Source organism: Mixophyes fleayi, chromosome 5 (genome assembly GCF_038048845.1).
Source record: "Mixophyes fleayi isolate aMixFle1 chromosome 5, aMixFle1.hap1, whole genome shotgun sequence".
In the NCBI taxonomy this organism is placed as follows: domain Eukaryota; kingdom Metazoa; phylum Chordata; class Amphibia; order Anura; family Limnodynastidae; genus Mixophyes; species Mixophyes fleayi.
Genome location: NC_134406.1, coordinates 248951250 through 248976100, shown reverse-complemented (window position 1 = coordinate 248976100; position 24851 = coordinate 248951250). Strand labels below are relative to the sequence as shown.

Below are 24851 nucleotides of genomic sequence, written 5' to 3'. Positions count from 1 at the left end.
ATAACTTCAGGGCTGCATCCAAACTTCCATAGAAAATAATTAAATAACAGTTTCAAAATACAAGTTGGGCCAAAAACTGTACAAATAAGGAAATCAATGTGTTTTTCATTGTAATATATACCAGGAACAGAATGTTGATGGTTGGTAAATACTATTTGAATCATTTAATATTCATATTATTCTAAATAGTGGTTTATTGTTAGAACAAACATGTTTATTTTAGGTATGTTCACATTATTAGAATATTGATGTTCAATGATATTTGCTGAATGTTTGTGCCAAGCATCTACTACTCATTCAGTAAAATAGTATGTACTACCACTAATGAAGTTCTCCAGTTTTGGAGAAACTGTCACCCTCTTCAGTTTACCACCAAGTAGCAATTTGGAGTGGGGTCTTCCACTTACTACTATGAGAAACTGTCCTGTGGATTCCCAACATAAGCATTAAGACCATCAGTTTGTGAGAATTTCCAAAGTCTGTAGATGATCCGTATCAAGGCACTTACCATGTAGCAAAATATGATATTTTCCGGACTAGAAATAGGTGGAAGGAACATGAACCTGAGCAGAAACTCAGAAAGAACAAACCTCTGTGGAATTACAAAGAACATCAATGTCTACAGCCCAATATAATTAGTAGAAAGGACAGGGTGTCATGGGAGAGAGGCCCAAAGGAGTGGGTATTGGCTGACAGGTGAGAAGGTCCCAAGGGACAAAGTGGAAGGTGACATAGGAAAGGGTGACAGGGGAGAAGAAGTCAGGAAAGAAGAAGATGGTTTCCGGGAACATGGGTGTCAGAGAAAAGAGTGCGAGGTGGAAGGAAAGGGTCCCAGGGGAGAGGAAGTCAAGAAAGTAGAAGTGTCTGGGGACAGGGTGTCCGAGAATAGATAGCGTACCAAGGCAGAAGGAAAGGTCCCAGGGAAGAGGAAGTCAGGAAAGTAGAAGGCGCGCGGGGACAGAGTGTCCGAGAATAGATAGCGTACCAAGGCAGAAGGAAGGAGTCTCAGGGGGGAGGAAGTCAGGAAAGTAGAAGGTGCGCTGGGGCAGAGTGTCCGAGGATAGATAGAGTACCAAGGCAGAAGGAAAGGGTCCCAGGGGAGAGGAAGTCAGGAAAATAGAAGGTGCCTGGGGACAGGGTGTCAGAGGATAGAGTGCCAGGGGAGAGGGAGTCAGTGAAGAAGAAGAAGGTGTCCTGGGACAGAGTGTCCGAGGATAGATAGAGTACCAAGGCAGAAGGAAAGGGTCCCAGAGGAGAGGAAGTCAGGAAAGTAGAAGGCGTCCGGGGACAGAGTGTCAGAGGATAGAGTGCCAGGGGAGAGTAAGTCAGTGAAGAAGAAGAAGGTGTCCTGGGACACGGTGTCAGAGGATTGAGTGCCTGGGAGAAGGAAAAGCTTCCAGGGAAGAGGAGGCCAGGGAAGAAGAAGAAGGTATCTGTGTACATGGTTTCAGAAGATAGAGTGCCAGAAGAGAAGGAAAGGGTCCCGGGGAGGGGCAGTCAGGTAAGCAGAAGGTGTCACAGAGTGCCAGGGGAGAGGAAGTTATGGAAGAAGAAGGTGTCCAGGGACACGGCATCAGAGAACAGAGTGCCAGGGGAGAAGGAAAGGATCCCAGGGGAAAGGAAGCCAGGTAAGTAGAAGGTGTCTGTGTACATGGTGTCAGAGGATAGAGTGTCAGGGGAGAAGGAAAGAGTCTTGGGGAGGGGTAGTCAGGTAAGTAGAAAGAGTCCAGGGACACAGTATCAGAGGAAAGAGTGCCACAGAGAAGGAAAAGGTCTCACGGGAGGGGTAGCCAGGTAAGCAGAATGTGCCCGGGAACTGGGTATCAGAGGAAAGTGTGCCAGGAAGAAGGAAAGGGTCCCAGGGGAGAAGGTAAAATAAATGTAGTACCAATGAATGTCTGTCTACCACTGTCATTTTCCACCTTGTGTATAATGTTGTGCCTTTATTTTCTCCTCAGGCTCTCATTCTCAGTCTCTCTTCCTGTCTCCCCTACTCCTTGTCTTCTTCTTCTCACCCACCCTGTGCCAGTGGCAGAGCAGCTCAGTTACGTCACTATGTTGCTCCCAGCGTGGTGAAGTTCCTGTTCTGATCGGCCGCTCACACCGGCTCTATCAGGCTGCACTGAGGAATAACATTTCAGACTTTTTTCAATTTTAACCGAAAATGCCAGGAAAGCCCTCGGTTGGGTTTTTCAGGCTCTTTTAATTAAAACTGAAATCCTTAGCTATAATTAATTACGCATCTCTATTGTAAATTGTTGTGGATGTTGGAAGTCATCTCAGACATGTACTACATGTTTATTATTGTTACATAGTTCCTCACTGACGTCAGATAGTCTTAGAATTTATAATATGGCATATGTTATATGGAAAATAAAAATGTTCCTGAAACATAAACATTGATTTCTGTAGCTTTTGTAGGGGTTTTAAAGCTTAACCGCAATTAAAGAATGTTAGTTTATATTTAATATGTGCAATTAGAGCGATAAATGCTCTTGGCTCCATAGAATCCAAATAAATTCCAGCAGTGAAATTACAGCACACGGTCCTAATGTCAAAGACACAATACTGCTATCAAAACACTTACCTTAAAAGCCAGGATGACACTGATGAAGAAGAGAATGATTACAACAAGACAAGTGGGATTCACTGAAAGGATCTCTTCCTTGTATGGGAAATTGGATGGCTGTAAGACAAATATATTGCTGTTAAAATGGGTTCTGTCAGAAAATAGACTGTAATAAATTGCATGTGTCAAGCGTGCTCTCCGAGAAGAGTGTTTCCAGCTGTGATATCGCACAATGTATGGCATGTAATGTTGTAAAAGTCTATTAGTGGCCAGAATAACTTTAGGTAACACAGGATTATGGGACATGTTCTATTTTATTTCACTTATCTGAAATAAAAGCTTTCAGGCCTCATCATGTTCTGTATTGTAGAGATACATTACACTGTATGTCTCAAAGTGCACGTGTTGCCACACCACAAAGGAGGTGAAATGTTAGCCAATCAATTCATCACTCAGACATGAAGCATAATATGTGTTATTCTGGGTGCTCTAAATTTCTAACCACATGCAACACCCTGACCACCCCCATGGCACAGCCCAGCCCCCCTCTTCTTACCTAGTGTGGAGCGGGCAGCATCTTCTTGGAAGTGTGGAGCTTGGCTATGACATCATAGCCTAGTGCCATATCCCAAGCCCATTACAAACATTGAGAGCCAGTAGCCGTCAGCATCACAGGTTAGACACTGCTGGCTGTTGCCACTAGCGAATGCTCTCAGTGTGGGGGCCTAACAGTGACAATAAATATACTGAATGAGTGACATTATGGCATGTTAGGCAATCGCCTGGGTGTGCCTAGTGGTAGCATTGGCCCTGGTCATGCCTTAAAAACATCAGTAATTCCTGTGAACAGAAATTCTGCAATGCCATGATTGCTGCTTAAGCCCACAACATGGCTTCTTACACTGTGTATAAATGAATGGGCACACTTAATTCTTTCTTCACTTTTGTATCGATTGTGGGAAAACCCGAACATTCTTTCAGCCAGTGCTGTGAGATAGTTGCCCTCTATTGGGCGTTTTTATGTCAACATGACATTTTGCTCACAAAACGCAATGTTGTACCACAAAATACACGTTGCAACAGTAAAAAATATCTGTTTAGTGTCATATTAGATTCACACTACTTTAAAATTATTTGCAGGATGACAAAACCGAGTATGTATCACAAACATTTGTGGTCAAAATATATTTTGTGCCATAATAAAATGTTAATTATGTTACAAAATGGGCTAAAAAAATTATTTTGTGCCACAAAATAAAATCTGCAATGATTTTTGTTTTACCATTAGCCAGCAACAACCATCAAAGAATGCTTCTAAAATCTTTGCTGTGATTTGTGCGTGCTGTTTGCATTTTTAAAAAATAAGTAGTATAATCTAATCAGTATAACATTATTCTAGATCTCACTACTGTATCCTCCTATCTACATTGTAATGCTTATCATCAAATGGCAGCTATGAATGAAAAAGATGTGGGTTAAGTTCTCTCTATAGGATTGTTAAATAAATGAGTCTAACATATGCAGTGACTGATAACACCCAAAGTGTCCATCAGCCTAACTTAATTTCCAATGCATTTGTAACTCTCCTGTGTTATAGATCACTGGCTATTTTGTAAATATGTTTCTTGTAACATACGGTGCCAATGACCATAAAAAATGTAGACTATTAAATCTTTAATTATAATGGTCTGTGTACAAGTACACCTACATAGTACAATAATACAAGTGATATAAACTACTGTACTGTACATCTCACCAGCAATTGCAGTAAGTCTTCTGTAGATATAGTAAGTGGAAGATGTAGCACATGGGTTGCCTACCACCTACTTTAGAAATATAGTTAGTCATCGATTCTATGACGTCCGCCCAGGGCCGGATTAAGGGAAGGGAGGCCCCCGGGCTAAGAGTACTGTGAGGGCCGCCCCCCCCCCCCATGAGGCCCCCCCAGCCATGAACCCCCCCCCCCCCCTGTGAACTTACCTCCTTCCGTTGTTCCAATCCCTGTAACAATTACACTTCACGCAGTAATGTCTTTACTGAGGAGATCTTGTGAGAGTGAGACTATGAGTCATAGTCTCACTCTCATGAGATCTCCTCTATAAGGAGATTACTGTGCGCCGCGTAAGTCCTACAGCGACAGCAGGCAGCTAACAGCATAACAGTTGCTGTTAGCTGCCTGCCATTTCCCTTGAACAGGTGACAGTCGGGGGCGGGGACGCACCCGACCCGATGAATCCCAGCGGGCCCCTCAGCTGCCCGAGGCCCCTGGGCTGTAGCCCCTTTAGCCCTATTGTTAATCCGGCTCTGCGTCCGCCATGTAGTTATACTGTTGTTTTCATTCTAAAGCTTGTCTGAAACAAGCGATTACATTTTGCACCCACAAGGAATGATGTCACTTTTTTGGCTTTTACTCAGAGACTGAGCCCTACAGACAATGAATGAAGCATCTTATAAAACACAGTTCTTTATTAGCTCAGTATTAAAACTTACAGGCGTGCTGTATGATATCATATGGCATGTAACTGATCCGTGAAACCATTAAAACAGCATATAGAATAATGAGAAACTGTATTATTCAAAAGCAACGGACTAAAGAAAAAAACCACAAAACTACTTATTATTTATTATTATTACTATTATTATTATTATGAATCTATATGTTATTATTAATCTAGTGTTGAATGTTATGTTTACTTTTTAATGTTACATATCACAAACACCCATTGAAATTTATTTATAAAACTATTTAACAGGTCACATTAAAATCATTCAGATTCTGTTTTAGAATAGTTTAGAGTAGGAAAGCAAGATCAGATTGGTTGCTTTGAGCAAGATGACCTTTCTACCAAGTGACTTGTGGGACAGTTTTCATAATATCCATCAATGTGACTTTTGATGCACAGCAACAATTTAAAGTGTATTACCTCCACATGGTGATCTCAGACCATATTCATGAAAATGCAGCCTATACGTTTGCTAGCAATTAGTTTCTCTAGAAGAATTTGGCTTTTTTTTTGTTCCACTCAAACATCTTCCTATTGGTTTTATTCCATGTAATGAAATATTGCAAAAAACACTATAACAGGTTCTGTTACACTAACTGCTGCTGTGAGAAGGAATTCTCTGTGTGGTGACCCTGGTCCTTCATATAGAGAGGCCACTGCCCCCCCAGTCATCATCACCACCAGCGCAAAGACCACAGAGTCTGTTTGATTCTCAGTTTGCAACACAGGGGCGCACGGAGGATAGTCGGGGGGGGGTTTCTCCCCGCCGACCCATAAAAACAAAAAACAAAAAAAACCCGAGAGAGAGCCGCTGCGCATGCGCAGCAGCTCCGTTTTTCCAGCGCTGTCCTATACAGCAGCCGCGGCGCTGTCTAAGAAGCGTCTGCAGCGGTGCTGTATACAATACAGCACCGCCGCGGACGCTTCTTTGACAGCGCCGCGGCTGCTGTATAGGACAGTGGCCACTTAGTTAGCGCAGGGGGGGTTTCTAGAGACTCAGAAACCCCCCCTGCGTGCGCCACTGCAACACTACACCATTTGGTGGCTCATTACCTCCTACTGTGTTCTGTCCACTTCATCAAGCAATTATTAATCAACAACTACTACTACCAAAGCCTAAGTCCTGGGGCAACTGAGTACTGTGGAACAAATAAAGTTCTTTGGAAAAAGGCCTGCTATAGCTGAACATCTTGAGAAGTGGTTCTAGTAGTTAAGGATTGCATACACACTGCCCTTAACACTTTCACAATTTGCTTGCCAAAGTAGACTATACATAAAGGCAAATTGGAGGTTGTCTTAGAAATGTATAACTAAAACTAGGTACACACTACAGAAAATTTCTCCCGATGCAATATTGTTAAAGATTTTACCAACAACTGAACTTTCTGATCAACATGCCGATTCATGCATACACACTATAGATGTTTGACATGATTTACCATCCAATCTCTGATTTTCACCTTTCATAACAATCGGCTCAAAAGATTGTGACTCAGTACACACTGCACAGATATACTGTTTGCCATCCCAGCAGAAATATTATAAATTAATTTAAATAAAGGTCAATCAGGACATTTCTAAATAAAACACGATCCCTGTCAGGTCCCATCTATCTTTTGCACATGGCCATTTTCGATTGACTGGCACCCAAGTGTACCTTTCTTTACTGCTTTTTCTGCTTCTTTTCCCCCTGTTGTCTTGCTTTGTTATATATAGTCCCACATTTTTGCAGTTTTTCTGCAATATACTCATATTCAAATTATAAGGAGCATGTTTGAAAAACATTACATACATGTACTGATCATAGGTGAAAACATCTGATCCCGTGATTTTTCCAGTTTGTTTACAGTTGCCGAGTGGAGGAAGGGATTAACATCAAAGTACACGTAAAGTTTCCAGTGCTAGTCACAATAATCCCTGCCTCTGTTGGTAATGCAACACAGATATCTCTGCAGCAGAAGTTTCCACCTATTCTACTGACAAAATAAAAGAAAAAAGCAAAAATAAAAATAAAAACCATGTGTAGCACAGCATAGTTACTTCTCCTTGTGTGTCCAGACCCTTTAGGTGCACAACAATGAAATACATAATAACCAGTGAATGCAAAATATAAGCAACGTACAGTCAGCAGGAAATCCGCTGCTGACATTAAGAAAACACTCCAGCCTGAAAATATTTAGATAGCCTTGGAATTCTATGTGTCAGACTACAAGAACGAAGAAACCACAATCTATGAATCAGTTTTTAATTTCAGTCTATAGTGTTTCCTTTGGAGCTTTGCAAGCTAAGCAGTAATATTCATGCTACAATTATATTCTTAATATATAAAACCATGCCAGCACTCATGAGACGCATTAGAAGAACAGCCAAGAGTATCACATAACTTCAACAGCATAAACCATCTATTGAAATTTACAAAAGATGGACTGGCTGGCCAAAGCGGCAGATGCTCTAGGATTTGAGAAGACAAATGACCAAACAGAAACATCTGGTGAGAAAAACAGATTCACTGTTATCTATTGTTACTACTTCTAGTCAACAAATAATATGCACTCCTATGGGAGTCTGCGGAATCACCCTGGAGGTGCTTCCTTCAATTAAAGTGTAAGTGGGCCAAAAGCACTATTTTAATCTGCCAAAATTTGTCTCATTGACAAACTGTGATGGGTGTGGTCATGTGATTTGATGATGTCATCTGAATACAAACTGTATTTAACTACCTGGAGAAGAGAGAGTTTCAGTTTTAAGGAGGACAGAGGATATCCAATGAAACCCAACTGTATAATCTATACAAATAATACTAATTTCTCATATAATTACCTATAAACCACCTTATGAAGTAAATTCATCAGCTGAAAGAACTGCCTACAGTTTATATGGATAAGGTTAGGATATGGAATCTTTGTGTCTCTAATGATTTGCACTCAATCCTTTGAGGCACAGGGTCGAATGGCCTCCTTAAAATTCACCAGAGTCCGCAGCCAAGAGACTATAAATTGCAGCCCCCAAATGATTCTCAGCAGGAGATTGTTAACATCAACCCAACATGGTACCTTTTCAGGGTTCAAGAGGTGATCGTCAATCCAAGAAAAAGCTGAAGGTCATCAAGCAGGACAGAAGCAAAGTCAAAACTGGTTGAAGTCGATATCCATAAAGACAGGTCACAAAATGATTAAAGATTGATTGCACAGAAAGTAAACCTGTTACACAGCCAAGACATGAGAGAAACTAAGTTTTTTTTATATGATTAACATGCCCTTGATTTGTCAGACAAGAGCTTCAGCTTTAAGGTTCTGTGAACAATGAACTACAATAGAACAGAAGGTAATCAACAGACTCAATGGGTGAGCTGAGCATCTACTGCCAACGAGCTGAGAATCTGTGCTTCAAACCCCAGCAAAGAAACCTTACCCCCTCTTATAATCAACCACTGGGTGCCTCCTACCAGACGAGGAACATGGACATCTGAATAATTAATCCCAGAATGCTCCTCGGGCCATAACCCTTTAAAACCACCAGATATGGAAGCTCTCCACAAGATGCTTATGAATCTAAAACTTGCTTAATACTGTAGTATTCTGAAGGAAGAAAGAAAGGATACACGGGTTTAATATGATTACCATGGAAAACAGTGTTTTGCCAGAGGCGTTGCAATCATTCCTCTGTTATCATGATCCATTACAGATGCTAGTTTGATGTTACACTCAGGCATTGTATCAAAGAAAAATCCATTACAATCTCCCGCCAGATATTCCCTGCCTCATACACCTTACTTACCCGCTATCTCACCCTCCCACGTTTCTCCACCTCCAGCCCAGATACTCTTATAATAAAAACAATTAAAGTTTTAGAACAATGCTGTCCTCTCCATCTGACTTCCAGGAATATATGCATTAAATATTCTCACAACTTCCTCCTCTATCTTTTACAACTACAACCACAAACCTCTATCTCTGTGAAACTCTCAACAATGCTGCTTAGCTCCTAATCCTTGCTGTTTAAGGACTGTAAACCACATTCCTATAGACGGAAAGGGCCTGATTCATGTTCAGACCTAAGTCCGTTCGTTTGTGTGCTGTATTTTGGTGAAGTAGTTCTGTGCATACTCACAAACGGACCTTATTCAATGAACACAATTGCACGCAATTCATGTCTGGATGCAAATGACACTTACAAATGCCTACCACTTGAAAGGCGGGAGTGAAGGGGATATGAATGTGAGCAATCTACAGTAGGCGAGCCGAGGGCATTCCGACACAGATGCGGCAGATTCAAGTACTGGGTTTCTCATAAGTACGCTTGCTTTCAACCGAGACGACATAGTCTTTGTATTACACATTACATGTATGCATGCCACTAGCAAGCACATAACAACTGTATGCAAGCAAGTTAGACCATAAAAACCTATTGTATATACAGTACACATTACAAACATCTTGACATATGTAGTTAATGGGAAAAAATAAATAAATGTAATTCATTTTAACAATCCATAATTTTTTTAATGGTTATACTCTTTTAGAGTTGTTCATTTATTTTATAATAGAATGTTTTTGTATGCATTCTGATTTAATATATATCTATATTGCACATATGCTGTTCTGTCTGTCTACATGCAGCAAATAACATTTAGGGAGAGCAAACGTATACCCAGATTCAAATTAAAACGTATCTTGAAATGCTTTTGGATCCCTAGGTCTTCAAGACACTGTCCTATCCTGGTTCCCATCCTCACTATCTAATCGCTCTTTCAGTGTTTATTTCTCTGGAACAACCTCCACTCCGCTTCCTTTATCAGTTGGAGTACCACAGGGCTCAGTCCTAGGTCCTCTACTATTCTCTATCTACACCACTTTTTTTTGGAAAACTAATAAGCTCCTTTGGATTTCAGTATCATCTCTATGCGGATGACACACAAATTTATTTATCCTCTTCTGATCTCTCACCATCTGTGTTGTCTCGCGTTACTGACTGTCTTTCTGCCATTTCATCTTGGATGTCCTCTTGCCAACTCAAACTCAATCTTTCAAAAACAAAATAACTAATATTCCCCACAACAATAGAAGCTTCCTGCCTGACATTTCTATTCATGCTGGCAACATGACCATAAATCCACCCCGCAAGCTCACTGCCTAGGAGTAATCCTTGACTCGCAACTCTCCTTTGTTCCCCACATCAACTCTATATTTACATCATGCTGCATACATCTAAAATACATTTCCAGAATACGTACATATCTCACACAAGACCCTACAAAAACTTTAATTCATGCACTTATCGTCTCCTGCATCGACTATTGTAATTCCCTCCTTACTGGTCTTCCCAAAATCAGACTTGAGCCCCTACAATCTATTTTGCACGCAGCGGCTGGATTGATTTTCCTTGCAAATCGTTATTCGTCTGCTGAGTCACTCTGTCAGTCTCTACATTGGTTGCCTGTTTCTCTGTTTGAGAAACCTTTGGTCCTGACATTCATGTGGATGTTACCTGGACACGTACCTTCTACATTGCAGAGCAACTATACCCTTTAATGGAGATGGTATTCCCTGATAACAGTGGCCTCTTTCTGCAGGATAATGCTCCCTGCCACACTGCAAAAATTGTTGAGGAATGCTTTGAGGAACATGACAAAGAGTTAAGGTGTTCACTTGGCCTCCAAATTCTCAAACTTCAATCCAATCAAGCATCTCTGGGATGTGCTGGAAAAGCTAAACCGAGCTATGAAGGCCCAACCTCACAACTTACAGGACTTAAAGCATCTACTGGTCATGTCTTGGTGCCAGATACCACAAGGCATGCCTTAACAGGTGAGGGCAATTTTGGCGGCATGAGGGTACCTACACAATATAACACAGAAACATAGAATTTGAAGGCAGATAAGAACCACTTGTCTCATCTAGTCTTCTCATTTTTAACCTATGGTAACCTCAAACCCTATTTGATCCTTAGTTTGTTATAAGGATATCCTTATGTCTATCCCAAGCATGTTTAAATTGCTCTACTGTATTAGCCTCTACCACCTCTGCTGGGAGGCTATTCCACTTATCCACTAACCTTTCTGTGAAGTCATTTTTCCTCAAATTTCCTCTGAACCTTCTTCCCTCCAGTGTCAGTGCACATTCTAGTATACTAATACTTCTCTTCCTTTGTAGAATGTTTCCCTCTTGTACCTTGTTAAAATCCTTGATAAATTTGAAAGTTTTTATCATGTCCCCCTTCTCCCTTCTTTGCTCCAAACTATACATATTAATATCTTTTAGTTTCCAGGGTAAGTTTTGTGCTGTAGGCCATGCACCATTATAGTTGCCCTTCTTTTTACAGTCTCTAATGTATTTATATCAATCTGGAGATATGGCCTCCAGAACTGGACACCGTATTCTAGATGAGGCCGTACCAATGACTTGTACAGTGGCATTATTATTTCTTTCTTTCTGCTACTGATTCCTCTCCCTATGCAACCAAGCATCTGACTTGTCTTCCTCATTGCTTTGCTACATTGCTTTCCTGTCTATAAGTACCTGAAATACTGACTTCTAGATCTCTTTCCTCCTCAGTAGTTTTCATTATAGAGCTGTTAATACTATATTTAGCCTGTGGTTTTTTGAAACCAAAGTTTATGATTTTGCATTTTTTGGAATTTAACTGTTGTTGCCACAATCTTGACCATTTCTGTAGTCTACCTATATGATCAATCATTTGTTTAACCCCTCCCGATGTGTCTACCCTGTTGCATATCCTTGTGTCATTTGCAAAAAGACATACTTTCCCTTCAATACCATTTGCAATTTCACCAATAAAGATATTAAAAACAAGTACAGATCCCTGGGGTATTCCACTGGTTTCCCTCCTGTGAATAACTCCATTTACTATAACTCTCTGTTTTCTATCCTGCAACTCAAATTTTATCCATTCAACCATCTTAGAATCCAATCCCAAGTTTTTGAGTTTATTTAACTTTTATTTAAAAGGCAGGTGGTTTTAATGTTGAAGGCGATCGGCGAATAATATGTCAAATAATGGCTTTACCTTCCCTTTAAAAAAATGTTTCTAATTTAATAAAACAAAACACATTACACCTATTTTATTATTAATGATATCTGTGAAAGCTCTGTATGTTACAACACCTGGCAACACATATCACTAGTCCAGTTACCCATTGATAATTTGTGTGTGTGTTGTCATTTCCAGGCAAGGGAACCGAGCAACTGAGACTTTAAATGCTCTGTTTGGCAACATACCCAAACCCGATCCAACACAATTTATGACAACCCAACATTGCAGAAAAGAAAGAGTATCTTGGCAGAGACCCACGCATTAATGAATTAAACAAAAACTCATTACATAAATAGCAATAAAATCAGATCCTTGTATTTCTGTAACACTGCAAAACTTTCACATTTGTCACGGTCACTGAGACAGAGTGCTGTGTTTGTCATGTCACGGAGACATGCTTCAAGGGTAAGTAACTGTCTAAACATCTGTACGTCTGACCACATAATCCCAGGTCACAGAGGTCACCAGAACTGCAGTAATTTTGATTTATGGCTTCACAAAAATACCACTTAAAGCATCATTTCTTATACTGACCAGAACGACATTGGAACATTTTCTTATGCTCAATGTATTTTGGTGTCCATATAATCTTCCCATAATGATTCTGACTACTGGCCTGAAAGAATCACTAACATACTAATATTTAATGCTTAAAAATTATCACTAAAGTCTACTTGATGCACTATCACTGTTTAATATAAGCTGTAAATAGGGAAAAACAATAACGTAGTTTGCAGTAATTAGCAGATTCTAAACATAGCCGTTCCTGGTGAGTTTCAGATTAAGTAAGCAATTATTTAATTTCCAGATTGAACCATTTAGAGACAATGTGCCCTACAGTGGTGCAACTAATATAAATAAATAAAGTAGTAAGATATACATTTACCAGTTGTCGCACATTTTCCTGAATTATGTTAGGGTAGGCAAGTACGCTGACAGCAACCAGGGAGTTGAGAGCAAAGTCAAATATTTGGTAGCAAAAAAATGGGATAATCCAAGCTGCATGTTGCTATAAGATAAAAAAGAAAAAGCAGTTAGATGTATTACATAAAGAGCCGATATACTGTAGGTATTATTACTGTTTAAAACACTGAGTATTCATTTTGCAGTCAACAAAGATTTGTTCTTCTTAATACATACTTTTCACAAGAATAATTACCCAATGAGCACATTTAATAATATATAAAATATAAAGTTAATTCATGTCAATAGCAGATTGTAAGGTAGGAACAGACAACATACAGAGCTAAAGTTAATCACATTTGCTGTTCAGGAAGTTTCATGGATCTTAAAATAGACAGCAGGGGGTAAATGTATGAACATGCGGGTTCTTCAACACCCGCGTGTTCAGCGTGTTCGGCGATTAAATTTCAAGCGGCGCTGCATTGTAAAGGGAAACCTCCCTTTACAATGCAGCGCCGCTTGAAATTTAATCGCCGAACACGCTGAACACGCGGGTGTTGAAGAACCCGCATGTTCATACATTTACCCCCAGGTGTCTATAAAGGAACAAAAAACACTGGCTGGCTGAGTATCATGGGAGATGCCAAAAATCTTCACTCCCAAAGGGGAGGTCAAGTTGCAAGTGCATGGGGGTGTGGCGCCACACTGCTTGTCATTGCCCCATCCCTGTGGGAAGTGGGCGTGATCCTGGATAAAGGCCTTGGGGTATATTTACTAAACTGCGGGTTTGAAAAAGTATAGATGCTGCCTATAGCAGCCAATCAGATTCCAGCTGTCATTTTGTAGAATGTACTAAATAAATGATAACTAGAATCTGATTGGTTGCTATAGGCAACATCTCCACTTTTTCAAACCCGCAGTTTAGTAAATTTATCCCCTGCTCCCCCAAGGGTTCCGGGAGAACTACCAGAAATGCGGGAGACTCTTGGACATTCCGGGAGAGTAGGTAAGTATGAGATATATTTTGTTAACAGTTAGATAAATCATACTTGTTCTTCAGGACTCTGTACCATCCTACACCCCCATCTGCACATGACTAATGTGCTAATTTCCTGGATACCCCAGAGGGGAGTGCTCTAAGGTTACCAAGAATGAAATAAATACACCAACAATCACAAGTAATTATTACGTTTCCTACATAGGTATTGATTCCATAACTTGAGATGCAGTTATGCCAATTTTTCTCTATAGATAACACAACATTTATTAGAAGCTACATTTGTGTCATGCAATAGATCCCAGCAGATAGAAAGGGTCAGAGCTGTGGTCCATGACAGACACCAAGCTACAACCTCCAATGCAAAGCCTATGCCAAATAAAGTCACAGAACTATATCCAGTGATCAAACCCAGATCCAAGTATACAACAATGACACAACTGTATATTGTGGTCTGAGCCTCTCTAAACTTTGAGGCCCAAGGCGGATGGCTCCTCTGTCTGAGCTGTGCTAGCACTTGTATAAACAGATCATTGGTACTTACCTTGTAGGCTCCATATGTAGCCATTGCACAGATTAGAATCATTAGGAGAGAGATTGAAGTAGCGATGCACATATCTAGATATAAAAATGAGATAAACAGATGGTGAAGTAAACAACAACATGTACATAATTCAATTGAAAATAAAGGGTCTCATGCTGCGTTGGGTCTATGCCTGTTTCATTTATTTTTTGTTACTTTCGTACATGAGAAGGAAAATTAAACTTGCTGTATTATAAAGTGTTTGTTTGTTTTTATTATTTAAATCAAACTTAATATGGGGGGTCTGCCACCCCCAGACCAGCCAGCCCCAGTCGGGTAGGAATAATTGCCTAACCCTGAGATATGGGCAGTACGGTAGCTAAGTGGTTAGCACTTCTGCCTCACAGCGCTGGGGTCATGAGTTCAATTCCCGACCAGACTGTGTGGAGTTTGTATGTTCTTCCTGTGTTTGCGTGGGTTTCCTCCGGTTTCCTCCCACACTCCAAAAACATACTGGTAGGTTAATTGGCTGTTATCAAAATTGACCCTAGTCTCTGTCTGTCTATCTGTCTGTGTGTGCATGTTAGGGTATTTAGACTGTAAGCTACAATGGGGCAGGTGAATGAGTTCTCTGTACAGCGCTGCAGAATCAGTGGCGCTATATAAATAAATGATGATCATATGTTTTTGCATCTATGCTTGTGGTTTATGTTTTTATGTAAGTACATTGTATATTAAATATTGAATGTTACAAAAGGTAATGCACTAGAAGCTGTCTTCCCTCTTTGGTGGTCCACTGCATGATAATATTCAACAACTGGTATCGGAGAATCCATGATATAAATTTATTGAGATTTCATTGAAAAGTAGTGTGAAAGATAGAAATCTAGTAAGTGCAACCACAAGAGGGCGCTGGCCCTTGGTTGTTTCTTATTGGTGGTGTACACTATTCTGGAATTTCATTTTTCTATTTTTTCATCACGCATATATGTATTCATATATATTTAAAACCTACTACACTATGCTCATATTTTCTTCTGTTTTTGGCACACTCAGATTAAATGGATCCTTTGGAATACTGCACATTTAAAAGCTTCACATTAAGGAAAACTTTGGAATTGAGGTTGATTTGTGATTTAATTTAGAACTGATTTGTTTATAAGTAAAGAACTCTATGGGGCATATTCAATTGTCGGCGGAAACGCCAAAAATCTTGCGCTCGTCGCACTATTACCGTTACTATGGTAATAGTGCGCGTAAAAACAGTTAATACGGTACTAGTTTTTCCGCGGCGCGGACAACTAACAATTGAATACGCCCCTATGGGGAGCATTCAATTGTTCCGAGATCCCGCCGCCGTTATTACGGCGGCGGGATCTCAGGGAGCCGCGAGCTGAAATTCAGCGAGAAACTTACCCTAGTATCGGTTTTTCCGCGCATTATTACCCTAATAAGGGTAATAGTGCGCAGACCGCGGGATTTTCGGCGTTTCCGCCGACAATTGAATACGCCCCTATATTAGTTAATATATTTCTATATTTATAAATTGTGTTTGCGCCATCGCATTTTGTAGTCTGTTGTTTTGGGAGGTCACATTGTTTATAAAATGCAGCACACGTCACAGTGCATTAGGGATTTTTATTTTTTTTCCCCAAGTCTCTCTGTGTGTAAGTATGTCTGACATACATTCTACTGGTGTAGAGCTGGATGCATCTTGGGATTCAGCATATGGGCATAAATACGCTATTTTTCTGTGCGGCTTTTTAGAACGTACTTTTTGGATACATATGAGTACAAAACACAGCATGAGCACCTAAATATAATAAACAATAAACAATTGATTATAAAACACAATAATGTCAACGTTGAACCTGCATATCACGTATATACCAAATGTCTGTAAATTGAAGCAACAGTTTTACTTTTGAATCCCCTCTTCCATTCCAAACTGTCCCTTCGGTGCTTTAGTGATGGTACTTATTTCCAGTGAATGGATACTATAGGTTCAAAGTGATTAGACACGGCAGGCTCCATTCTCTTAATTACTACTGGCTGAGCTCACAAAATAGCTACCTGCACAGCGTGGAGAGTGCATTAAAAGAAATGTTAACCCAAACACATTTTTGTTTTAACTTCAATTTTATTTTGAAAAACATTGAATGCAGAGACAACAAACAGTGTCCAATATATTTCTATGAAGTCCGGTAGGAAGGAAAAGAAAAATGAATAATAATAAAAATAAAAGGCATATATGACCGTAAGAAAACTTGAGACAAAAATGACTTGAACTGAGGTTGTGGAGGAAGGGTGGTCCGTAGTCATCACCTAGATGTCTAGAAATGTAAAAATACAGTTTTTAAAGAGGAGGAGGAGATGTGACATTAAAGTGGGGACTATGGCATTGAGATGTAGGTTGTCGTCTACAGTGAATGGATGATGCGAAGGTCAGGACAGGAGGCAGAGAGACCTGGTCAATCCAAATACATTTTTAAAACTAAACTAACCTTCAGGAATAACAATGGCAGAAGACCTATGTTGAGAGTGTCATTCAGAAGATACCACTCCCCATCAGTACCTGTTTATCATATTCAATTTATTCCTACAGACAGGCACAAATTTGTGGGGGAGTTTAATATTAAACAATTTGTGACTTTTCCCTTAAACCAGGACTGGGCTACAGTGAGAATTCACATGGGTTATTTAACATACCAAGCTGTAAAGTGTAATGATGCACTAACCATAGCCTATCAGATGTTAGCAGTGTAATCTAATGTCAAACTAATGCACATGTATTTCTCGCCATCTGTGTTGTCTCGCGTTACTGACTGTCTTTCTGCCATTTCATCTTGGATGTCCTCTCGCCAACTCAAACTCAATCCTTCAAAAATAGAGTTAATAATATTTCCACCCAACAAGACAAGTTACCTACCTGACATTTCTATTTCTGTTGACAACATGACCATAAATCCCACCCCACAAGCTCGCTGCCTGGGTGTAACCCTTGACTCACACCTATCCTTTGTCCCCCACATCGACTCTATGTTTAAATTATGTTACATACATCTAAAAAACATTTCCAGAATCCGCACATATCTTACAAGAGACTCTGCAAAAACTTTAATTCATGCACTTATCATCTCCCGCATTGACTATTGAAATTCCATCTTTACTGGTCTTCCCCTAAACACACTCAAACCCCTCGATCTATTTTGCATGCAGCGGCCAGACTGATTTTCGTTGCATATTGTTCTTCCTCTGCTGAGCCACTCTTTCAGTCTCTGCATTGGTTGCCTGTTTTTTACAGAATCCAACAAAAAATTCTTCTATTAACATACAAGGCCATCAACAAAACTGCATCAACATACATCTCCTCACTTGTATCAAAATATCTCCCAACTCTGATCTCTTCATATTCATGTCTTGAGACTGTTTAAAATATTGCATATTTTGCTTCACTGCATTGCAATCTACACATCATGTTCATAGTAGCTGTAATATCTGGACATGTAGCTGTTTCTACCTACAACAATGGCTTCCACTGCTTATCTGCACTTCACATTGTTAGGTAGAAGATCATCTTCTCCAACCAGGTAGGCTGTAGTCACAAACTGGTTGAGGTTTGCTCTGATTTTAGCACTGTGGTTGAGTAGACATTGTGTATTCACTGCCTTGCAGTCACCAATGAGGTAGGCTTTTTTGTTGTCATGATGTCTGACTTTCATCTTCCATAGCGCTGCCACAGCTACAGTGTCCTGGAAAAAGTTTCATCATAATCTTCACCATATTTTTGCAATCATTCCCTTTCCAACTAATCATGCCTTGAATCTGCTAATGTTGTCTTCAGAATCATATTTCTTCTTAAAAACCCATTAGCATCCAATTGCATGATGGCCTGGTGGTAACTTGGTGAGTTCCCAGGTCTGGATCTTGTTGAGAGATGTCATTTATTCATCAGTATCTTTAATCCACTTTTGCTTCTCCTGGATACACAGTCTTTGCATCTCCATCCAGGACTCTTTCTCAGGATGTGGTGCCGTTTGAGCCTTGAAGGTCAGACATTGGCTGGAATGCTCTTGTTCCATCTTGTAAATCTTCTAAATGAGGCGGTACTACTCTCTGCCGTTTGATAGCTGGATTACTTAATTACATTTAAATACCATATAGATAATTTCCTAATGTTTATGATTGAGCTTTTGTGAAATTTTGTGACGTTTGAGTGACATAGAACAATCACAACCCTGGAGTAAGTGATTTTGTAGATAACAGGATGCCACAATTGCTTCACCCCAATATGTCATTGCCAAGTCTGCGTTCGCACAGAGTACAGTTCTCTCAGTCTGCTATACTAATATGTCCAGGGTTGTCAGGTACTGTAGTCTGGAACAAAATTATGTTCTTTTTCAAGATGGCTTGTGAGTTACCACTTGTGTATTCAGACCCATTATATACACGTAGGGCCTGATTTATCAAGACCGGCATTCTGAGCGCAGTGTGCGTTTGTTCAAAAACGCACGTAAATCGGCTCCTGAATTCAACAAGGAACGGATCTGAATATACGTGCGCTGAGAGGACAGTCAGATTGGCAGTATTGTCTATAATTGTTTTAGTCCCCCTAGAGGTTTGTTATCACAGATGTAAATACAGAAGAGTATTTGTCTGCATCATTGTGAATCTGATTTTCTTCCCATTACCATGTTAGAAGGAGAATAAATTGAGTCAACTGATGTCCTCACAGCTGTCCTACAAGGTAAAATAAATCACATAGCTTCAGCCATCATAATTATGTGGACACTATATAAAAAAGCAACAATAAGAATTATTTATGTCTTCATGTATGGAGCAAGATCATGACACAATATCACCAGATGAGTTCTGATCAAGAATTAACCAGGTGAAAAGAAAATCTCAGGCAGATCCCAGGAGATATCAACAGTAATCAATCATTGTGTCTTAATTCTTGATGATTTGTTTATACCTCAATTCCAAACATGTCTTCATTATTTCTGAATAGATATATCATCTATTAATATAGCGCAACTAATTCCGCAGCGCTGTACAGAGAACTCACTCACATCAGTCCCTGCCCCATTAGAGCTTACAGTCTAAATCCCCTAACATACACACACACTGAGAGAGACTAAGGTCAATTTAATACCAGCCAATTAACCTACTAGTATGGTTTTGGAGTGTGGGAGGAAACCCACGAAAACACGGGGAGAACATACAAACTCCACACAGATAAGTCAACAGTTGGGAATCGAACTCATGACCCCAGTGCTGTGAGGCAGAAGTGCTAACCACTGAGCCACCGTGCAGCTTACAGCTGTGCTTACATTTCTTAAAGTGGTCCTATCGCTTTCTGTCTCATGCCTCATTGATGCCAATAGTTACTAGTGAATTGCTTGTACTCTCATCATAAACAAAAATAACAAAATAAAGGCAATTTATGAACTGCAAAATAATGTGGCCTACATTGCATCTTTACTTGCAGAAATGTATCTATTTTGTTGGAATTGTGGTCCCACCACAGAATACGCTAGGAGAAAAATACAGAAAATGCCCCCGTAAATGTGCCATCTCTGCAGTTTTACTCTCATATAAATAATCTCATCACTCAACATAGCTCTTCTATACATGTTTTTAATGCACCTCATCTGAACAAAGCCAGAACGCCTCATTCCATCTACCGCCTCCCTCAGATGATGTTACATGTTGTACCCATGCCGCAATATTCATATTTCGCAAACACGGAGTTGCTCATAATCAAGCAAACACAGATGCAAAGATAATCTGCACTGCAGAATCATCACTTCTGTGCTTCTGTAAGTGACCTTAATGGCTGTTTCACTGTGTGCAGGTGATGGATCATGTTAAATACTTACTGGCATCATCCATGAAGTTAAATTCATTTGTCAGCTTATTGCTCGGAAGGTGGTACAGGTCTGGGTCAGCCAGGGCACTCAGCAGGATAAGAAGGACCAATGAATTTATGATCTGTGAAGAGAGAAGTGAATTTTAAAATTGTGGTTATATTGGTGTTTGAAACATTAATTGAAGTATTTAACGGCTATAAAATGTCAAGTTTTCTGCGAAAGTGTCGATGAGCACATTCGTTCCCCAAAGTTGATACTTTTAGAATGGCCGCCCAGTTTCTGGTTAGAGAAAACAATGATGAATCTTTTAAAGCTGCACTGCTACCTTAAGTGGTGCAAATTTTTAGTTTGATCATAAAAAGGCTGCAGAAATAGGCATGAGCAGGAAGGCCAATAAGAAACTGCAATTACAGACATTGCGGCTTCTCATTGGTCCTTCTGCTCACAGTCACTTTCAAGAGGTCACACAGAGCCCAGGGGTAAACAGCTGCACGGATTCCCGGTTCCCAGAAGGGAGCGGAGTTATAAAGCTTTCTCTGGTGGTAGTGCACCTTGAAAGTATACAACATACTTTACACTGGATTTTCATACATACGTGTGTGCATTATTTTATTTCCTCTTCAACCTGCTCCACTTTGAAATTTTACCAGATATATAATGCTTTTTTTGTGTATACTGCAGGGGCGGACCTAGATTTTTTTTTAGGGGGAAGCGATTTAACATGGTCACGCCCCCCTTCATTTTGATTGGCTGGACGTGGTTGGCCCTGCCCTCTGATCCCGATTGACCCCGCACCATTGGATCGGCATCCTGGCACTTTAAAATGTATACTTATGCTGCTAGGGGAAGGGGGGGCAATTGCCCAGACGCCCCCCCCCCCCCCCCCCTGGATCCGCCACTGGCATACTGTATACAGTATATCATACAAATCCAACATTTATATTCCCTAAAACACCATCCCTTTTTCTAATTTCACCCTGGCTGGACTGTTATTTTAAAGAACAATGGGCATATCTCCATATGCTGGGAGTTAACGTTTTGAGTGGCCAAATACAGTTATAACAATGGAATATGTACACATAGACCCTCTCTGTCTGTCCAAAAATAGGCCAAAACAATTATCAATATAAATACTAGTAAATGTACAACATAATTCTATTGTTGGTCAAAAAAAGTCTTTTTTTTTATTTTTACATAATCAGCTCTTAAAAAACCTAAGTGACATAACATTTTATTTTACCAAATAAAACCCAACATATTGTATGTATAATATAATACAAAGATACAGCAGAATGTGCTCTCTGCTGATTCATTATGATGGTATAACACTAAGCTTAGGCAGACATCCAGAAAAATACATGTAACTATCTCCAGAAAGGTCACCTTTCCAATCCTGGTTATTAATCCTCTGTCAGATTATAAAACAAGATCAACATCTTCCTGGTTTGGACATTTCTGAGAATTAACCTATAAATAATTTCAGGGTTAGAAATTTAAAGAGCGCATTGTATATTTCACAGGGAGAGTACTCAGCAGGTATTTAAAGTCGTGTGTGCATGTAATATTACATTGTAAGTGTTGTTTTTATTTTTATAACCAACATAATCTGAAGAAGAGAAAATGCAAATGGAATGTTAGCGTTTATAATAATTTAATGAATCATTTACTGCTAGTATCAATGGAGAGTTTCTGAGAATTGTGTGTTCTATCAGGTGAACCCATAAAAAAGAATGTAATAAACTAATTAAATAATACAAGTGACAAGCAAAAAGCAACCGTAAATACATATATGTCTAGATTAAGGTATTCAGAATAATATTAATTAACATAAACTGTTAATCCATTTAACAAGCATAATAGCATGAATTCATAAGAACCATTGTGAACCTGGTCCATTGTTTGATGGTAGAATGGTTAGAATTTATAATTATTGTTGCATGAGTAGAGGAACAATGCCTTATAGACTTATACAAGTTGCTTTATACAAATAAATGAGTTACTAGTAGCTTTCAAAGTTTAGTAAGTATATTGAAGGACTATGACAGAATGAAAAACACTTGTGGTAAAAACGAATTCCGTTGGTATAACACAGATGGATCTACCATGTGACACCTGTTTAGGACTGTGTGCCATAGTCACATGGATATGGAGCCCATAACATGGTAGAACCCTCACCAGTCAAAATAAGAAGCAATTTGCGCAGTATTGACTGCGCTTTATAGAGGGTCCTGCAGCCAACTGTGACTAGCAAGTGTACCCGGGTTAGGGGAACAGGTGCCATCTCCTGGAGTAGATGGTAGTGTACAGCAGCAGCAAAGTCACAGAACTCCAAGGTTTTAAGGTACAACTGACCTCAGCCAGTTTAACTAAACAGAAAATAAAATAAAACCCACACACATACAAAACATAGAGATAATTGGTCACCATTTGCAGTGTCTGAGAGAGAGAGGAAACTGCCTAGCAGCTCTTTATCAGCACTTTTCAGGTACAAACCTTAATCAGTCTGTAGTGAGACTGGGAGATCAGAAGACCCAGACTGGGCCTTGTAAATGGAGCCCATCCTTCTCTCTCCATTTACATCCCAGGGACCCTTACCAGTTTTTCCTAAAACTGAACATACTCATTGGGAACCTTTCTCTCAAACACCGGCAATCTCCCTGGGGTCAGACAGACAGCCTGGGACATATATACCTGCCATTTGCCAGTGCTTCTGTCACACAAGGTTGACTGTTAGGTGGGTTCTGCATTGTTAATAACCCAGTACCAATATTGCCTAGCACTGTAAAATGACAGCTTACTCGCTGGCAGAATGCTCAGAAGCACATAGTTGTGAGTCTGAGTTTGAGTACCAAGAACTGTACTATCATGGGACTGTATGGTGACCATGATGCTGTCTGTAGCATGGGTCTGTGCTGGACTGGGGCTGTACATTTGTGGAATAATGGTGTAACTGGTGTGTAAATGGTGGCGTGGGGCTGTATAAGATGGTATGGGGTATACATGCGGCATAGAGCTGTATATTTTGGATATGCGGATAAGTAATATGCTGGACAATCTGTACAGTATTTTGTTTAATCACATTAAGTACAGCGCACCAAGTATTCTATTTTTGTATTTATTTTTTCTTATTCTATTTATTCTCTTTGCTAATTTAACCCTTCTTCTGGTGTGTAGCACAGTACACGGCACACTAACTTCCACCTATGTACAGGACGTTATTCACATTTTGTTTTTTTATATCATTGAATAAAAATGGATCTATTTGTGAATTCTTACTACTGACCAGCACAAACTACTCTTTAATGTCAAATAAAAAAAGAACTATAAAAAAAAAAAATCTCAATGAAATACAAATATAAATCAGTCAATAATTAATCCCATAAGTATTTAAACCCTTTGTTTTACTACTTAGTAGAAGCACCTTTAACTGCAATTACAACTGTGAGGCTGTGACCAATTTTCTTTGCAATGTTGCTCAATCTCCATCATGTTCGGGAATTGAACTCATGACCCCAGTAATGTGAGGCAGAAGTGCAAACCACTAAGCCACCGTGCTGCACACTGTATTAAAAGTGTAAAATGGGTCGTCTCACAATACACATACTGTGCAGAACTTGGGAAGGTATACGAGGACAATAAGGTAAGATCCTATGAGCATGTGAAAGAATAATTTGGACTCCTTTGTAGCTATTTCTTCTGGGATCTACAAGAGAATTGGAAGGGTTATCACAGAGGCGATTATCCACTGATAGAACTCAAGGAATGCAGGAAATCATTTCCAGATTATACATTTATTTATATTACGCAGAGAATATTTACCCATTCACATCAGTTCCTGTCCCAGTCTCTGCTGAGTCTATATTCTCTACCATGTGGACACACTTTTGTCAGAAGCCCATTAACCTACCAGAATGCCGTGTGTAAGAGGAAACTGGAGAAAACCCAGCAAACACGGAGAGAACATACAAGCTCCACACAGTGCCCTGGTCGAAAGTGAATCTATGGCCCCAGAGCTGTGAGGCAGCAATGATGGATCTGCAGCTATTTCCAATTGTAGAACAATGGAAGGGTTTAGTGTGTGGTAAAATTCATGAAGACTGGACGGGTTTCCTCTGCTGCCACAAAACTGACACAAGCTTTTACTGGTCATCAAGCCTTATCCTACTGTACAGATTACATCTTATGCCAGTTTCCATAGATGTTATGTCCCAGATGCTGACTTTTGGCACCTAGGGCTCTATGTATTAAGCAGAACAAAGCTCTATCTCTGGTGAAATCGGGTATCAAAAGCAACCACCATGCTACATCTATTACAAAGCATGGGAAAGCCATTTAAAAAAGATGGAGAATGTGCAAGTACTTGTGGAATCCTTCTGCTATTACCACCTCAGGACGACGATGACAAAATATAGTCAATGTCAAAATGCTT

General features: G+C 39.8%; 1 protein-coding gene across 1 annotated transcript in view; it reads right to left on the bottom strand.

Moving 5' to 3' along the window:
- LAPTM4B (lysosomal protein transmembrane 4 beta) overlaps window positions 1–24851 on the bottom strand; it is a 120169-nt gene that overhangs the window by 26259 nt on the left and 69059 nt on the right. Inside the window, exons 2-5 of the mRNA XM_075213845.1 lie at window positions 20432–20543; window positions 14571–14644; window positions 13013–13135; window positions 2588–2686 (exon numbers count right to left, since the gene is read on the bottom strand). Of these exons, the coding sequence (XP_075069946.1) occupies window positions 2588–2686; window positions 13013–13135; window positions 14571–14644; window positions 20432–20543 (408 nt within the window). The remainder of the gene's footprint in view (window positions 1–2587; window positions 2687–13012; window positions 13136–14570; window positions 14645–20431; window positions 20544–24851) is intronic.